This window comes from Meleagris gallopavo, chromosome 10 (assembly GCF_000146605.3).
Source record: "Meleagris gallopavo isolate NT-WF06-2002-E0010 breed Aviagen turkey brand Nicholas breeding stock chromosome 10, Turkey_5.1, whole genome shotgun sequence".
Classification (NCBI taxonomy): Eukaryota; Metazoa; Chordata; class Aves; order Galliformes; family Phasianidae; genus Meleagris; species Meleagris gallopavo.
In genome coordinates, this window is record NC_015020.2 from 27,043,531 (window position 1) to 27,057,687 (window position 14,157).

The 14,157-nt window shown below is 41.0% G+C and overlaps 1 protein-coding gene across 2 annotated transcripts in view; it reads left to right on the forward strand.

The window, feature by feature from the left end:
- Positions 1–8,655: 8,655 nt before the first annotated feature.
- Positions 8,656–14,157, forward strand: part of LOC100543009 (CMP-N-acetylneuraminate-beta-1,4-galactoside alpha-2,3-sialyltransferase) — an 86,894-nt gene continuing 81,392 nt past the window's right edge. The window contains exons 1-2 of one of the 2 annotated variants that reach the window (XM_031554931.1): positions 8,656–8,758; positions 10,671–10,805. In XM_031554931.1, coding sequence (XP_031410791.1) covers positions 8,686–8,758; positions 10,671–10,805 — 208 coding nt within the window. In that variant the 5' untranslated portion in view covers positions 8,656–8,685. The remainder of the gene's footprint in view (positions 8,759–10,670; positions 10,806–14,157) is intronic. The other variant, XM_031554933.1, reaches the window with a different exon arrangement.

Here is a 14,157-nt window from a genome sequence, read left to right on the forward strand (position 1 = left end):
ATCCTCCTTTTCTTCCTGCCTACGTGACATCCCTGGGCGCTTGAGCAAGAGTCATGTGCGTATCCCCCGAGATGGCCATCATCCTGAGATAAGTCCACATGAAAGACCGCTTCACAGCTATTTAGCTGAAGCTTATCTCTCTCTCCTTGCCCTGGCCTTGTCCATCAAAGTTCTCCAGACAACCTTTGCCCAGGACTTGCCTGGACTTGTTCATCTATGTCCTTCAGACAAAGGATTTCACCACCTTTGCCCAGGACTTGTCTGGACTTGTTCATCTGTGTTCTTCAGACAAAGGATTTCACAACCGTTGCCCAGGACTTGCCTGGACTCGGACAAGTCCATCTGTGTCCCCAGCAAGCTTTGAGACACTGATGTTAACAGAATAATATCTTGCACCACCCTGTGACTCAGAGGTTGCTTTAAAATGGGACACAGATGATCCGTGGAGGTGAGAGAAGGATAGCAAGCATAAGGGTAAAGGAGGGAAGGGGGCAGGAAATCAAAAGTTTCATACAATCATTACAAAAGATTCATCAGGGTTCTTTACAAATGTTGCCCTGATCTGCTTGACTTCCCCATCTGCAGAGGAAGTTACAAAGTACATAGAGGATACAACACATTGAATAAGTTGAATAAATTATGGTATCATACAAGGGATGAACACGAGAGTCACAACAGCACATAATAGATAAAATAAGATACGTTTTATCCACGGGCCACCTGGGAGCCAGGAAAAGAGGTCAAGGTCTGGACTTTTCCAAGTTTGAACAGGAACATGTGCTATTTTCCGTATACCTTGAGCGATTTGTTTAACAACTTTACCATTATCATCAATCTTTAGACAACAAGTAGAACATTTAATTTGCCACAGACTCCCCTCCCCTTCTTCAGCTAGCAGGTAGTGTAGAACAGTGCGATGCTGGAGTATTGCCGCCCGCATCTGTGAAGCTTGATCTGCAAGAAGATGAAGGGCATATGCTGTTTCATTTGTAATTATTTCCAGGATGGCTTGTAATCTGATAATACGGTTTAGGTTATAGATGGACTCTCAAGCACCACTACCTCACTCGTTAGGGTTCCAGGTAGCTGGCCCTTAGTGTTTGATTATACGGTGGGGAGGCCTGTCACCTTTGCCCCAAGTTTGGTCGCTACCGTGTTAGGGAGGTGTCAGTAGACTCTTGTGTCAATGGAGATAATTATATACTTCTGATGTTAACAGAATAATATCTTACACCGACCCACAGAAAAGTTTTATCCGTAGCAGGGATGGGGAGGAAAAAGCAATTTAATGGCTCCGGTAGACATTAAAACAAGAGTGAGTAGAGCATCAGAATAGTTGTTGTCCTAATTGCCATTGATGGTGTGTAAGTATTCTTCTGTATGTAAAACAGTGAGGGTGTGCAGCAGCCTTCCCGAGCTCTTCGATAGCCAGTGGCTGTTCATCGGTGTCAGACAGTGTCATTAACACAATTACAGGACTGTGCTTTGAGGTTAAAACTCCATGTAAATAATAGAAATGATTTACTCTTTTACTGTATCCAGCTCTGAATGTTTTCTGTTTGCTGATAACAAGGATACCAACAGAAATTTAGACTGCACTATGAAAGCACAGAATTAACTTCCTCGTGCCAGCACTGTGCAATAAGCTTCTAATCAACACATTTCAGTACATTTATTTTTAGTTGGAGGCTGAAATTTTTTTTTTAATGGACAAATCTAAGGGTAATATGCTTGAAACTATGAGATAAGCAAGTAGTAAAGAGTAATTATACTTGAATGTCTTCTCAGGTTTTCTATATGGAAATTGTTCAGTAGTCCAAAAGTTATGTGAAAATTAGAGGTGTGAGCACTAAGCAAGAAAACTCAAGGGAGCTTGCCATTTACATTTTTCTAATGATGGCAATAAATAAATACTAACTTAAAATAACCTTAAAAGAATACTTATTTTTCAGCAGTGATGTCATCATTTTTGATTTACTTTTGATTTCAGTAGTTTTCTGCTGTAAGACTTCAGTGGCTTAATTGGTAAAGTTATTGAAATGTAGTCGCACACAGGGAAATCTAAATGCCATTTTCCCTGTGCGCCTTGATATGTCCCTCATGTACCAACATACGTTGGCTCTTAATTTTAATTATAGAGACACTTCAAGTGCTGTTTTGTTCCAAGGATTATCCCAAAGAGACAGCAGTGAACCTGTTAAAATGGATGCATGGAGGAATTTACGACTTGAAGGTATTAGATGGAGATGCGTGTTCTGAAGAAGGTAAGTATTCTGAACCTAAGGGAAGTGCTTTGAATTTGAGTGCACAAGTACTGTTATTTCTTGATTCCTAATAAAAACAGAGATTCACTGAGAGACAAAACCAACTTCCCTTTGTATTGCCCTGATTGAAGTCTGGTGCTACCATGGCTGCTGACGAAAACATTACTATGCTGAGCTGGGGCTGTGTTCTTGAACCACATTCTCATATTTGGTCCTGTGTACTTCCCTGACTCCTAGTATCCGTTTTCTGTCTTGCATATGCCTCATAAGCGTAGAAGAGAGAGGTCTTAACTGTTTTGTAATTCGTTGCATGTTCTGCTATGGAATATGGGTGTCTGAGTCACTTCTTGGTGCTACAGTAAATACAATAAAAATCAAAGCCGAAGTATGAGACTTGGCTTTGGGTAACACAATAAAACTTTAAGCTCCTTAAAATGCTGGGAATCTGTCTGGGATTCACTGAAGGATTTCTCTCTGTCAAGAAAAAAAAAAAACTCCTAAGATGCCAGCTTTATTGGTTGGGCCTGTTTGTTTTCTTGACTTTTTACAGCAGATCTGTACGCTGTCTCCAGTTCTGTTCCTCCAAGGCAAGTAGCATTTCTTTGAACTTCTGCAGCGTGTTAGTCTTCCCTTCTCCTCTACATGTGGGGACTCTGCGCCCATCTCTGTTGGGAAGAAGGGCAGGGAGCCAGGACAGATCCCAAGGAGCTGCGAATCCCTGATGCTTGTAGCAGAGCACTACATTGTCTGCATGCCCAGGTTTTATTGGTCATGGCGATGCAAAGTTATGTGATGAAGCTAAACAAATGCTGCTTTTGTGTGTGAAACGCATCAGCACTTCCTGCTGTCAAACTTACTTGGGCACGACTGCAGATAATAGCAATGTAATATCCTTGTGAAGTGTTGGCCAGCTGGTGCAGGACATCTTTTCATTCACTTCATTCATGGCAGAGTGAAGAAAATTGACATACTCAGAACGCTAGAAAAATACATCTGGCTGGAACATGAGTGTTGTTTCTTGCTTAGTTAATTTGCCACTTCATTACAGCCCTCCTGACAGAAGAGAAGTGATGTGCACAAGCGTAAGAGCTGGCCCAGCTCCATGAGACCCATGGAAGAGATTGCTGCATCTTCAAGTACTGCCCCACTGAGCCGTACCTTTGATTCAGCAAGGGGACACTGAGAGCTGGTGGAGGGCCGCTTTATAGCTTACCAAGTAACTGGTAGATCTCCATGCTGCCTAGGAGACAAGTGATAATAATTAACAATATCTGCTGCTAAGTTTCCATATTCATAGCTTTCAAGCCTTTGGTCTTTGTAGAAAAAGCAGGTGGTTTATTTTTGCAGATGAGAAGCACTTGCATCCCGGGATTGTACAGGCACAGCGAGGTTACCCATCTTGGATGTACTTCAGCCTCACTGGGAGTTCACAGTGGTTGCATCTGTGCTGCCTGTGAGCTGGGTCCCCCTCGTGTCCCGTTTCTGTGCCTGCTATGGTATAGTGAAATAATTATAGTAGCTCTTAAAATAGGGTGAGTCTTTCCCTCCAGTTATGTTGTGGGAATTTAGCACTAGCCTGCTCCTCCATTTCTGTACCAGGGCAAATTTACTGTAATAGAATCAGGGCTGCAATGCAGCCTCATTTTAAGCCACTTTATTAAAGTGGAAAATCCAGAGTTTATTGCAAATGTTCTTTACAATCAGATGTTTCCTGTTCCTGAAGATAAGTCCTGTTGCAGAGTGACTGTTCCCCTCCCATAAAGGGAATAAGTTTGAACTCTGATCTCAGGGCTCCCATCAGTTGGAGATGGCTCTGGGTTGAAATTGTTCGTGGTTTGGTGCCAAAATCTGCAGCCCTTGTGCTGGCTGAGTATCTTGTCCTGATATATCTAATTGTAGATACTGATGAAAAATGTATCTACAACTGAAAGTGTTGGACTCCGGCAATATGCTGGGAATTATAACTTCTGTGGTCTGCTAGTATGGGGACACAGTGCTCATATAGGAGCTGAACACAGGGGATGTCAGAATGACTGACTGGAGTTTTGGTGTGGGCAGCTGAGAGCATCCTTGGGGCTGTGGTGTTAGAGGTGCTCCAGTGACAGTGTAATTAGGACAGAGCCATCTCAGAGCATTTGGAAAAAGGTGGAGAAATGAAGCTCAGCTGAAGTAGAATACTTAATAAATTGATAGGATGGCATTTACCATTAGACTGAAAACCTGATTTAGCCCTTCCCTATATCTGCCTTTGAAGAATGAAATGAAGGATTAGGAATAGAGGTATAACCTCTCTGGTAAAGTTCAAGCAGTGTTGTAACAAGGAGAAAATAATCTATGAAGTGTTTCTTCTTATGTTTGTGAAACCAGAGGAATATACATATCATCTGTTTAAAAAAGAAAAAATTATACAGAAAGTTGTCCTTTCTATTTTATGTCCTGCCTCTACATTTATATGTTCTTAATTGGGTGTTTAGATATGGTTTGTTTGTTGTTGTTGTTGTTTTTTTGCCCAATAGTCGTGTAGTGCACAGGTTTTCTTTTTACACTGGTATTTTGTTTTGAACAGGAGGTGGTCTGAGACAGATCCTCTGCCCAATGAATCCCCACAGTAATTTGTGCTCTGAGACTGGTGCTGCAGTTTTGAGCTTTGTTTTCTGAATAGGCAAAATATAACGTTTCTTTTAGTACTGACATTTTTTGTCATGAAGTTATGGAGATTTTTGTGCCTTAAGCGTAGGAACTTTCTGTTACACACTGTGTGATAGAAAATTGATCTCAAATAGGAAATAAATTGTGAAGGTTAATAGGTTGTCTGATCCTATCCTTTTCATTGCTCACTTGAGAGAGCTGGATGACAGACTGTTCTCAAATTAGTCTTCTAATTCCCTGGTTAAAAAAAAAAAAGCAGCACAACATTCTTTCTTTTCATTTTGACTTAAATAAGTTTTTTATTCTTTAATGTTGTTACTGCAGTCGCCACCCCCAGTGCAGGTGATGGAGCTCTGCAGGATATCTGGTCTCAGGTCAAGCTCCGGAGGTAGAAATTGCATGTGATTAACTACAAGCTGCAGTTCTGTAGGAGTCTGTTGAAGTATCTGGAGAGCAGAGACGGGGAATGAGAAAGTGAGCATGCATACAAGAGACCCGCACAGAATTCAGAGCTGTGTGAGGGGATGTGCCAAATTGCAGCCTTATGTTGCGAGGTATTATTGTATTATTCCCTGTTTGGCTTGGGCTGTGCAGCATATTACTGTAATGCTGTGTGATATTGAGGCTGTGTTAAGCCTTTATTATTAAACTCTTATGACTCCTTCGGGACTAATGGTTTGTGGTTTCTCAGGACCACTTCCAAAGCAGTGCACAAACTTTCTTGCTCATTTGTTGTGTTTTTTTTTTTTTTCAGCCAAGGAAGTCAGTTTATTGCTTAAGTCTGGAGATGGTTTGTTTGTTTTTGTTTGGTTTTATTTAATAAAAAAAAAAAAGAAAAAAAAGGAAAAGAGGATGACAGAATTTATTAGTTCAACTTCTTTGGTTTCCAATAGGATGAGACAACTATGTTTTCTGGCATCTCCTATAAACCCTACCATTTGTTGGTCAGGGTCATAACTCTTACGAAGACTCAGATCTTCATTTATTTTCCTTTCATTGCAGACATGTCTATACAGAGACTGCAGTGGCAGAAGGCGCTGTGAGGAATAGTAGCTAGATGGTTATGTGGTGTCCAGAAATGCCTGGACCTGAGGCGCCAGTCTGCAGCAAGTTGAGTGATTTCTTCTGACTCTCTGAGGATGGGACTGTGGCATAGAGTTATCCAGGCTGTGGGAAAGCTTGCGTTTAACCAAACAAGAGATTTGCAGGAGGCATAGAATCATAGATTTGTTAAGGTTGGAAAGACCACTAGGATCATCTAGTCCAACAGCCAACCCATCCCCACCATGCCCACCAGGATAGAGGATACTGGGTTGGAAATGGTGTGTGCATGTGTGGAGGGGAGATGAGGATCAGGGACTTCTGAAGACCAGTCCTTGCCCAGAAATGCAATCAATCCTGCACCTGAGTGACTTACTGGGCATGGTAGCTGTGCTTAAGTGCAGCAATGTACAGATCCATCTCCAAGTTGTAGGATTTTCTTGACTTCAGGACAGGGCTGTGCAAATGCAGTTGTGTTCCTTCATAAGCGAGTCTAGCAGATTGCTGGAACAGAGTTAAGTTTGTTCCTGGAGCAGTGTTGAGTCTCTGCAGTTTGTCTTAGAACTTCTTTCTCCAAACTGAGCTGAATCCTTGTGTTTCAGCCCTCCTGGAAGAGCGGTTTGCTGGCTCCCCTTGGCCTCGGGGTGACCCAAGGCTGATGGGGTCTCAGATGTTATTGCTGGCACTGAGTGCCCTCTATATGTTTCTCTTGATGGGCTGGATCAGATCCAGGATGACATGTGGTTTGTGCTGTATCTTGATTTTTGGTTTGTATGTTTGTTTTTGCTTTTATTCTTTCTTAAACTGCTGTATCCAGTGAAAAAAGATGGTAGATAACATGAAAACAGATGTAAAAGCTTGGCATTATGGCGCACACAGCCCTAAGCTGTGCATTATTGCAGAGCTGTGGTGACACGTGATGGGTTTCTCAGCCCTCTGCACTTTTATAGTTTCTCGCCTTTAGAAGCATTAGTGCCAGAAATAAACATGGTGCTTTAATAAAGATCTGTGGTTTTTGAAATCAATCACGCTGCGGGGAGCTGACCCCAGTGCAGGCTCAGCTCTGTCAATTTGGTGTCAAAACTGGGAATCTAATGGTCTCACGGAGGGCTGGACTGGAAAAGGGAGCTTGCACACTTACTGCTTGTCATTCTTTTTGCTTGTGGAAGGGTGATAATATTCTCAGTGAAGGGACTGAAACGTTATACCATTTCTGCAGGTGACAAGAATTACATGAATTTGGTGCTTGCGATGCTTTTCAGCTCTTCTTAGATAAGACCTAATATTTCATGCCCAAAATATATATTGGGGAAAATTAGTGATGTTTAAGATTGGCATAAGCTACAAAACAATATTTTATGTTGATAAAAATCTCAACAGTTTTTTACAAGTAGAGCCCCACAGAGATACTTGAGAATTAATTGATGGCAGATGAATTTAACACAGTTAAAGTGAATTAAACCACTCGCTATTTAGAGTAATATAAAATGTCTGAGTTTTACTCCCAAAAGAGGAAATGCAGTTGTTAAGTCCAGATGGATTTTTATTTTTATTGGAACAAGTTTTGAGACTAGTAATCTTTTTTTCCACTATTTTTTCAAAATGTTACTACCACATTGTTGGATCTGGGACAGAGCAGACCTAGTTTTCTATGATTATTAATTCTTTAAGTAGTTTTAAAACCAGCTAGATGAATAGTTCGACTATATAGATTTTAAAAAACTTTCTTATTAGCACTTTCTTATTACGTTTCTAAGATTTGGAAAATAAGTGCATGGATGATTTAACATAGAAAACCCAGTGGGATGGTCCCGTGTCAAGTTTCTTTCAGCTGAGCTGGGTAACTGTCAGTGCCTGTGATTGTTGCCTGCCCAAATGTAAGCAATGCCACCTCTTTTTGGCACAGCGACTCTGCTCCTGATGGTGATTTTTGCCTTGTGCTAAGGGCTTACATGGAGGCCACTGCTGTGATGCTGCAAGTGACGTGAGAAGGTGATCTCCTCTGAGGCTTAAATTGCAAATAAACTTTGAGGAATTCAGTCCATTCATTTAGCTGAAGGCAAGAGGCGGTTCTACGGTCACACGATCCATCACATGAACCAATGGCTAAAAGTCATCATCACCCACTGATGAGCTATAGCTGTCATTGTGACTGTGATTAGTATCTGATGTGAACCCCACGTGGCACAATAAATGGCATCAAGCAGAGGCTATATTTGCTTCGCACTTGGCACCCTTCCTGCAAACAGTGCAAAGGTGAAGGGTAGTGAATTGAAATGCGTTCAGATGGGAGTCGCTAGCTCAATTAAGGATGTGGGAAGCAAGCTTTATGGTGAGGACAAAACATGCACAAAACACTTGGCTTAGCAAACAGCATCAAGGGAAGAGCTAATCTTAATAAAGAAGTGCCCAAATGGGGACAAAAAAAAAAAGATAATATATTTGATAAGAACTCTGCAGTCAAACAGAAAAGTGTTATGATTCAGTTCTGGCAAGGTCAACCAAACATATTGAAAACAAATTATGTCTAAGTGAATAAGTTATAGCTACTTTGTTGGGTATTGACCTCATTGTTTGTTGCATTCTCCAGAGTTCTGCCATTGCTAGATGACTGCTGGTTGGCTGGCTGGTGAAGTTCTTTGTTTCTTCATGCAATAGGGCATAAGGGCATATTAAAGAAAAATAGCAAGAAAATATTACAGCAAGAAACGATACTAAGGAAAAAGGGAAAATGAACTTGTACTCTTGTGTTACAGATTCAGTGGTTCTTTCCTTTGACTCCGTTGGACATACAATAGGCTCAGGTACAACATTGCCTTCTTCTCTCTCTCCCACCTCATGACAAGGCTTCTGTTTGATAGGACACGGTAGCCATGTTGGGAGGCAGGTAACCCACAGTGGATAAATAGGTCCTAGAGGAAGTTTTAACTTAGTCCTAGTGTGAAACAAGGGCTAACGTGTGGGACCACTTCCACTGCCCAGCTAGGAAGATGACCTGGCTGCGTTATGTGCGTTAGTGCTGCTTTTCTTATGTGAAAGGCATGAGTATGATCTCACCTGCCAGCTGAAGAAAAACTGTTCCAGCTACTGGGAGAGTTTCTCAGTTAAGTAAACAGTTGAATTATTTGAGGAAAGAAATCAGGAATGCTTCCAGGAGGGAGAAAGCCAAAGGGTTGTAGCTCAACAAATAGGGCTGGAAACTTTTTTGGAGGATGACCAGCATTATCAAACCTCCGGGCAAATGCTGCCTGATCTTATTCCCTTTGGAGCCCAAGCACGACCTTCAATTCAACTGAATCAGAAATCAAAAATTCTTTCGTGTTGGAGGCATATGAAACCAGTAACTATTCTTTTGGCTATCAGTAATACATGAACTATAGCCAAGGCCACACAATAGCGGGTACCATACTAGATAAAATTCAGTTTACAGTGTATACATATTAAAATGTGAACTGCAAGGGAAAAGCTAAGAATTACTTTCACAATTTAAAAACCCCTTAACACTCAAAAGATGAGGTTATTTACTCTCTTGCAGAAAAGAAAATATAATCCAAGCAAAGGTTTCACATTATGTCTTAATTATTAGCCTTTCCTGTTAGGCTCGTAGGAGGAACAAGCTGCCTTCCAACATAGCACCTGTCGGCTGCCTGCACAGTTTGAAAGAGAGCCTGCTGCCTGACACTAACAAAGCTTGGATGCAATTCTGGTTTACTAACCCCAGAGCTAGTGGTAGTAACTTGCTTTGTTTATAGGGCCCAAATGCTTTCTGCTGTCCCTGCATCACTCTCTAAAACTTGTAGCTGGAAGTTGGTCTGCTATGGGTGCATGGTAACTCAGGGTGTAGAGTGGGCATGTTGCCATGCTAATGGGGAGGAAGAACCTCTCTTACTTCCCTTCTGCTAATGTGTACCAGTCACAACTGAAATGTGTTGCTGCCTGCCTTCTTCTGTATTGGATGATAGTTTCTTCCATCTGGGGGGGGGTGAAGTTATGTAGGCTTGAAGTAAGAAATCTGGGAATAAAATTCAGGGTGGTATTTTATTTCACTTACAGCTGAGTGAGCCTGAATCAGCATACCTTTACCGGAATTATGCTGGGTTGATATTGGTACACTGAGACCAGAATATGTCCTGGAGTAAAACTTTGAAATATTACCCATTGTATTTATTTTTTTTTCTAATGTTTTTTGGTTTCTAACTGATATGAAAGCAGTTAACCCTGTGGAGAGCTTTCAGTGGAGGGTATCTTTGGAATTAGTCACATATATTGTGCTCTGGCGTTGCCAACTGAGTGGTAGATTTATTTATAAAAAAGAAACTCAACTGCTGCTCCATGTTTTGTGGAGTGCTGATAGGAGCAGGGTGGGGCACAAGGCTCATGTGAGCCAGCAAACTGTCTGAGTCCGTTGTGAAGATCACTGCTCTTTGCTCTGCTTGTGCATTGCAATGCAAGCGTGGGTTGGGTAGGAATAAGACTGTAAAATTTGATTTTTTGCTGCACTGCAACCAGATTGAATTTCTTCACTGAAGAAATATGAAGAAAACTCTCTTATTTGAGAAGGGAGGCTCAAAAATGTCCCAGAGAGCTGTATGTTTATTGCATTCATATTGAGTATTCTGCATCCATTGTTCTGGGAACGAGCTTGCTCTGTACTTATATGTGTAATAAGATGTGTGATGTCTGTCCAACTGAGGGATAGCTTTCCTTGTTGAACAGGAAGGAGAGAGAGAAAAGCTGTGGCCATTGTGCTTCCGCTGTCCATCCCATCTCACCTTGCTGCAGACCCAGGAAAAGACAGAGCCCAGAAAGATCCCAAAGAGACAATGGCAGCTGCAGACCCAGCCATTCCCAGTAGGTGACGTTTCAGGTCGGGGTAAGAAGGGGCAAAAGTTGCATACTGTGTAACATAAATACATATGCTCTTTTCTTTATCAGTCACAATTAAACAGCTGTGAATAATATATTTGCTGTTTAAAATAGTCATGCTGTTTAGAACTAGTACACTTGACTTTTATTTGCATACTAAACAGCTTTTAGAATTGCTCTTTCGTAATTGTTAATCACGCTGTGTGAAGGGCAATGTCTTGTTGCAGTGTCTGTATTTATTGAAGCTGGCTGTTAATCTGCATCTTGGTTTTCTGCTTAATTTTTTGTTCTATGCAAATCTTGGTTTTCACTGAGGCTGGGAATCCGGCTACTCTGCATAAAACTTTCTGAACTCAGTGTTCAAAAGATCACCTGGCTGTTAAGCCTTACATTATCCTTCATGAAAGGATGCCTACAGACATAATAGTCAAATGTTGTGTGGTGAGCCTGAGCTCTGTGAGCTCCTGCCTTCTCGTACCCAGGTGCTTTTGTGGTTAGCTGACATATTACCCCTTCCTTTGAAAGACGAAGTTTGAGCAGCAAAGGTGAATCATTGATGTGATGTGCAGGCTGGTGTTTCAGCTGAAACTGATTCAGAAAAGGTGGTTTTCATGCCCTGAACTTGGGAAGCACTAAGCAGGATACAGTGTTTGAACAGACCTAGATTCCATCTGCTTACGGCAGAGAGCTAGATCTCTTGGCCCCAGCTGCTAGCATATCAAACGCTGGATGACCATGGAAGCCAAATTTATGCTCTCGCTGTGTTTAAGACTTTTCCTGCCTCCTGTGTATCAGAGCGAGCATGTAAAATGCTACTTTGCTAAACCTCAGTAGAACAATTACATTTCACATGTCCTCCGAAATATTACACCAGAGTGAATATAGTGACTGTTTTCCTACATTTTGGGTGGAGAGTGGCGTGATGGAGGCTAGGGCAGGCATACAGCTGAGATTGTTGCGTGCCAAGCTGGCAGAATTGTGACAGGTCCCTAGAGTGAGAGGAGAACATTGGTGACCTGCAGAAAATGGTGTGCTGTTCTTTGGCTTTCCCCATGTGGGTCTGCCAGTACCAGTGGATGCAATTACAAGTTCTGTCCCATCAGTGTCAGAAATATCCTCAAATCTGCTCATTTTGATTTCTAAACTTAATTAAATTAACTTGGATGCTATGTTAAAAGAATTTATGAGGCTTTGGTAGGTGGTCTTGGTTTGAGGAAAACAATTTCAATTTACCTTTGGAGCTCTTGGGGTTTGATTGTGTGTTGGTTTTTTTTTATTTGTTTGCTTTTGATCTTTTCCCACGTTGCGTGTCAGAATCTCTCTCAACACTGCTGGCACTGTTGGGAAAGAAGAGTTGGACTTAAAATGATGTATTTTTCTGTATTCCCGTAAAGCAGAGAATAAATAGGAAGATCTTTTTTTAAAGTCCTGCTGGATTTAGTGGCTTTATTTGGCAAAAAATGTTTTTCTCTTTTCGTTTCTGATTAATGATGTTCTGCTTCATTCTTTGCTTCTTTGAGCTGTAGACTGTGGGAGCTGCTTGAGACTGCGCCAAGGGCTGTCATGTATTAGTTACACAGTCCTTATGTGACTTTACCAGCATGTTCAGCATCATCATCTATCTTACTCTCATTTATGCTCTTTTCCTCCAATTGAAAATACAGTTGTGAATGAGCTGAGATGCAAATGCCAAGAAGTGGCCTAAAAAATACCTTGAAATACAAATACTTTAATGGGATTTTTCTCTATCGCGTGGCATCTCTTTCCCTTGAGTCAGTACATCCTGTAGGTCAGTAAAAGCCAATAGATTACTGTTTTGTTAATATTGTTCTTGACTTTTATTAGGAAATATGATACAATTTCTAAAATAAAGAATATCTCAGAAGATTCAGTAGGGTAGCATTAACTCCATTAGCCACATGAATACATGACATTAAATGAAACAACTGCTTGTTTAGCAAAGATTGCAGTCTGGCTTTAAATTGATGACTCCCTAGAAAGAGGAAAGGGCATACGTAGTTCATAGGAGGAAATATTTCATCTTCCTGTTGTAGTCTTTCATTTTGTCTTAGAGTAATCCATCGCTTTTCTATCCTTGGAGGTTGCTGTAGGTTCATGAGGAAAAATTTGTCAGCAGGTTTATGAAAGGCTTTGGTTACCCTTAGCATGATGTAATGTGCTAGAATGCCATCTTTTTTTGCTTTATTATACCTATTTTGGAGGGAAGATCAGCAGACAAAAGACCTGCAAGTGATTGCTTATTTGTTCTTTGTGTGCCTGGGAGGATGAGTAACGTAGTTGCAATCCCTCGCAGGGAGACAACTCTGTGTATTGCTTTCCTCAGGCTGTAAAGCTGGGCCAGGTGTCTTTGGGGGCCCCCAAAAAAGAACTACAAGAGGGGAAAAACAAAAAACAACAAACAAAATAATGTGAAGATGTAGGCACAAAACAACATGAAAATGGCTTCCTTTTGCTATTAGATCTGAGAAAATAAGTAATATTCTCAAGAGTTTGGGTGTCACCAGGGAATGCAGGGGTTTGTGACTGAGGAGATTTCCCCATTTCCCTGCTTTGAACTCACAGATTTGAATTTCTCTTGTGCTGATAGTGCTTGGAGTATATATCTCCATCAGATATAGCAATTTTAATCAGTTGCAGTATCTAATGAATAAATACTGAGCTTGGTGCAGCGGGGTGAGTGTCTTTAGATCAGTTTGAACAGTTTTAATGGATCTGAACTGCCAAGTTTTGCTGCCTCTGTTGAGCGCTGCTCTATAGTTCCTGCCTTTTGCTGCTTCAAATATTGTCCAATTTTAACCATTTGGGCTGAAATCTTTTATACAGGGAGGGGAGACCACATTTCACAGTTATGTTTCCTAAACGTTTAAGTTAATCTTTTAAATAATGTAAAAAAATTAAAAAAATAAAATTTTATATATGTATATATATATATATATACACATACACATACACATACACACACACACACACACACACAGGTACAATTATTTAGAAGATGCTGAGATATATATATATAATAATATATATATATAAGAAAATACTCTCCATATTTGTCTTGATCTTGGCTATATGCAGAAGAGTAAATGGGATTAGGGAAGAAGTGGAACACAGGGTTTAAGGGATGGACACGCAGTCTTCGAAAGGACAGGGCTGAGGAGCCCAAGTGGCCTCAGTTCTGTTCCTTCTGTCCCTTACAATCCATTTTTTTTGTAGTTACTCAGCCTCAGGAAATAATGCTTTCATCAGGAAGATCTTTGCCTGAACAGGTTGAAGTGAAAATCCTAAGGAAAGGATGCAGCGTTAAGACCTTGTTTGT